At 54.4% G+C, this 1,800-nt stretch overlaps 1 protein-coding gene across 1 annotated transcript in view; it reads left to right on the top strand.

The window, feature by feature from the left end:
- Positions 1 to 294: 294 nt before the first annotated feature.
- The window catches only part of rwdd (RWD domain containing 4), an 8,129-nt gene continuing 6,623 nt past the window's right edge, over positions 295 to 1,800 (top strand). Inside the window, exons 1-2 of the mRNA XM_079257929.1 lie at positions 295 to 449; positions 1,339 to 1,419. Of these exons, the coding sequence (XP_079114055.1) occupies positions 399 to 449; positions 1,339 to 1,419 (132 nt within the window). The 5' untranslated portion in view covers positions 295 to 398. The remainder of the gene's footprint in view (positions 450 to 1,338; positions 1,420 to 1,800) is intronic.

The raw sequence follows: 1,800 nt of genomic DNA on the forward strand, positions 1-1,800 counted from the left end.
AGGGCATTACAGTAGTTTAATTTACTAGAAATAAAAGCATGCATTAGTACCTCCGTGCTGGCAAGAGAGAGAAATGGGCGGATTGTTTTTAAGATGATGTTCCATATCTTCCAGGGTTTCTCAGTAAAAATGAATATGTCAAATTTAACAGAAATGAAAATAAAATGGAAAAAAAGTCACATTAAACATGTTATATGTTTGTTTGTTTACTTATTTACCTGTTTTAATGCATGCTGTTTTTCCTGCGCGTGACGTTTCTGATAAAACCTCACGCTTCAGCTGCGCATGCGTGTCCGGTCATGTTGGCTGACCGGCTCACGGAGTTTTGTGTCTTTCCAACCATGTTTACCTCGTCATAGTGGAAGTGGGCTGTGGGTCATTCCAGTCCGGGTCGCTGGATGTGGGGTGTCAAGTCCATGGGAATGATGACAGCGAATGAAGATCAGGAGGTATGTAGCTGCGCTAGTGGCTAACAGCTGCTAGCAGCCTACTAGCCGCTTGGTAGCCGCCTGTTAGCCGCTGATATCCGCCTACTAGCCGCTTGTTAGCCGCCTGCTAGCCGCTGATATCCGCCTACTAGCCGCCTGTTAACCGCCTGTTAGCCGCCTGCTGGCCGCTTGTTAGCCGCCTGCTAGCCGCTGATATCCGCCTACTAGCCGCTTGTTAACCGCCTGTTAGCCGCCTGCTAGCCGCTTGTTAGCCGCCTGCTAGCCGCTTGTTAGCCGCCTGCTAGCCGCTTGTTAGCCGCCTGCTAGCCGCTTGTTAACCGCCTGTTAGCCGCCTGCTGGCCGCTTGTTAGCCGCCTGCTGGCCGCTTGTTAGCCGCCTGCTGGCCGCTTGTTAGCCGCCTGCTGGCCGCTTGTTAGCCGCCTGCTGGCCGCTTGTTAGCCGCCTGCTGGCCGCTTGTTAGCCGCCTGCTAGCCGCTTGTTAGCCGCCTGCTAGCCGCCTACTAGCCGCTTGTTAGCCGCCTGCTAGCCGCTGATATCCGCCTACTAGCCGCTTGTTAACCGCCTGTTAGCCGCCTGCTGGCCGCTTGTTAGCCGCCTGCTGGCCGCTTGTTAGCCGCCTGCTGGCCGCTTGTTAGCCGCCTGCTAGCCGCTTGTTAGCCGCCTGCTAGCCGCTGGTAGCCGGCTGTTTACCAGCTAGCTTTGATTGAGCGAACAGCAGCGATGCTAAGCTGAAGCAGCAGAGTGTCGGGTGGGTTTCAGCTGACATGCAGCGGCCATGAGGACCGTGTGTGTGATGTAACCCTGCTGGGTTAGGCTGTTTTCAGGGTAAACAGCTGCCTCCACCTGTCTATCTTCTGGTCACGTGGTAAATGTCCTCCTGTCACCTCAGATGGAGCTGGAGGCTCTTCGCTCCATCTATGAAGGAGATGAATGCTTCAAGGAACTGAGTCCAGTTTCCTTCCAGTTCAGGGTGAGTTTAGTGTTCTGGCATCATGCAGCTGCAGGTTTCCTGCTGTCTTCACGTCTCGCCTGCTGTCTTCACGTCTCGCCTGCTGTCTTCACGTCTCGCCTGCTGTCTTCACGTCTCGTCTGCTGTCTTTACGTCTCGTCTGCTGTCTTTACGTCTCGTCTGCTGTCTTTACGTCTCGCCTGCTGTCTTTACGTCTCGCCTGCTGTCTTCACGTCTCGCCTGCTGTCTTCACGTCTCGCCTGCTGTCTTTACGTCTCGCCTGCTGTCTTCACGTCTCGTCTGCTGTCTTTACGTCTCGTCTGCTGTCTTTACGTCTCGCCTGCTGTCTTCACGTCTCGTCTGCTGTCTTCACGTCTCGTCTGCTGTCTTTACGTCTCGCCT

This window comes from Telmatherina bonti (assembly GCF_933228915.1).
Source record: "Telmatherina bonti genome assembly, chromosome: 18".
Lineage (NCBI taxonomy): Eukaryota > Metazoa > Chordata > Actinopteri > Atheriniformes > Telmatherinidae > Telmatherina > Telmatherina bonti.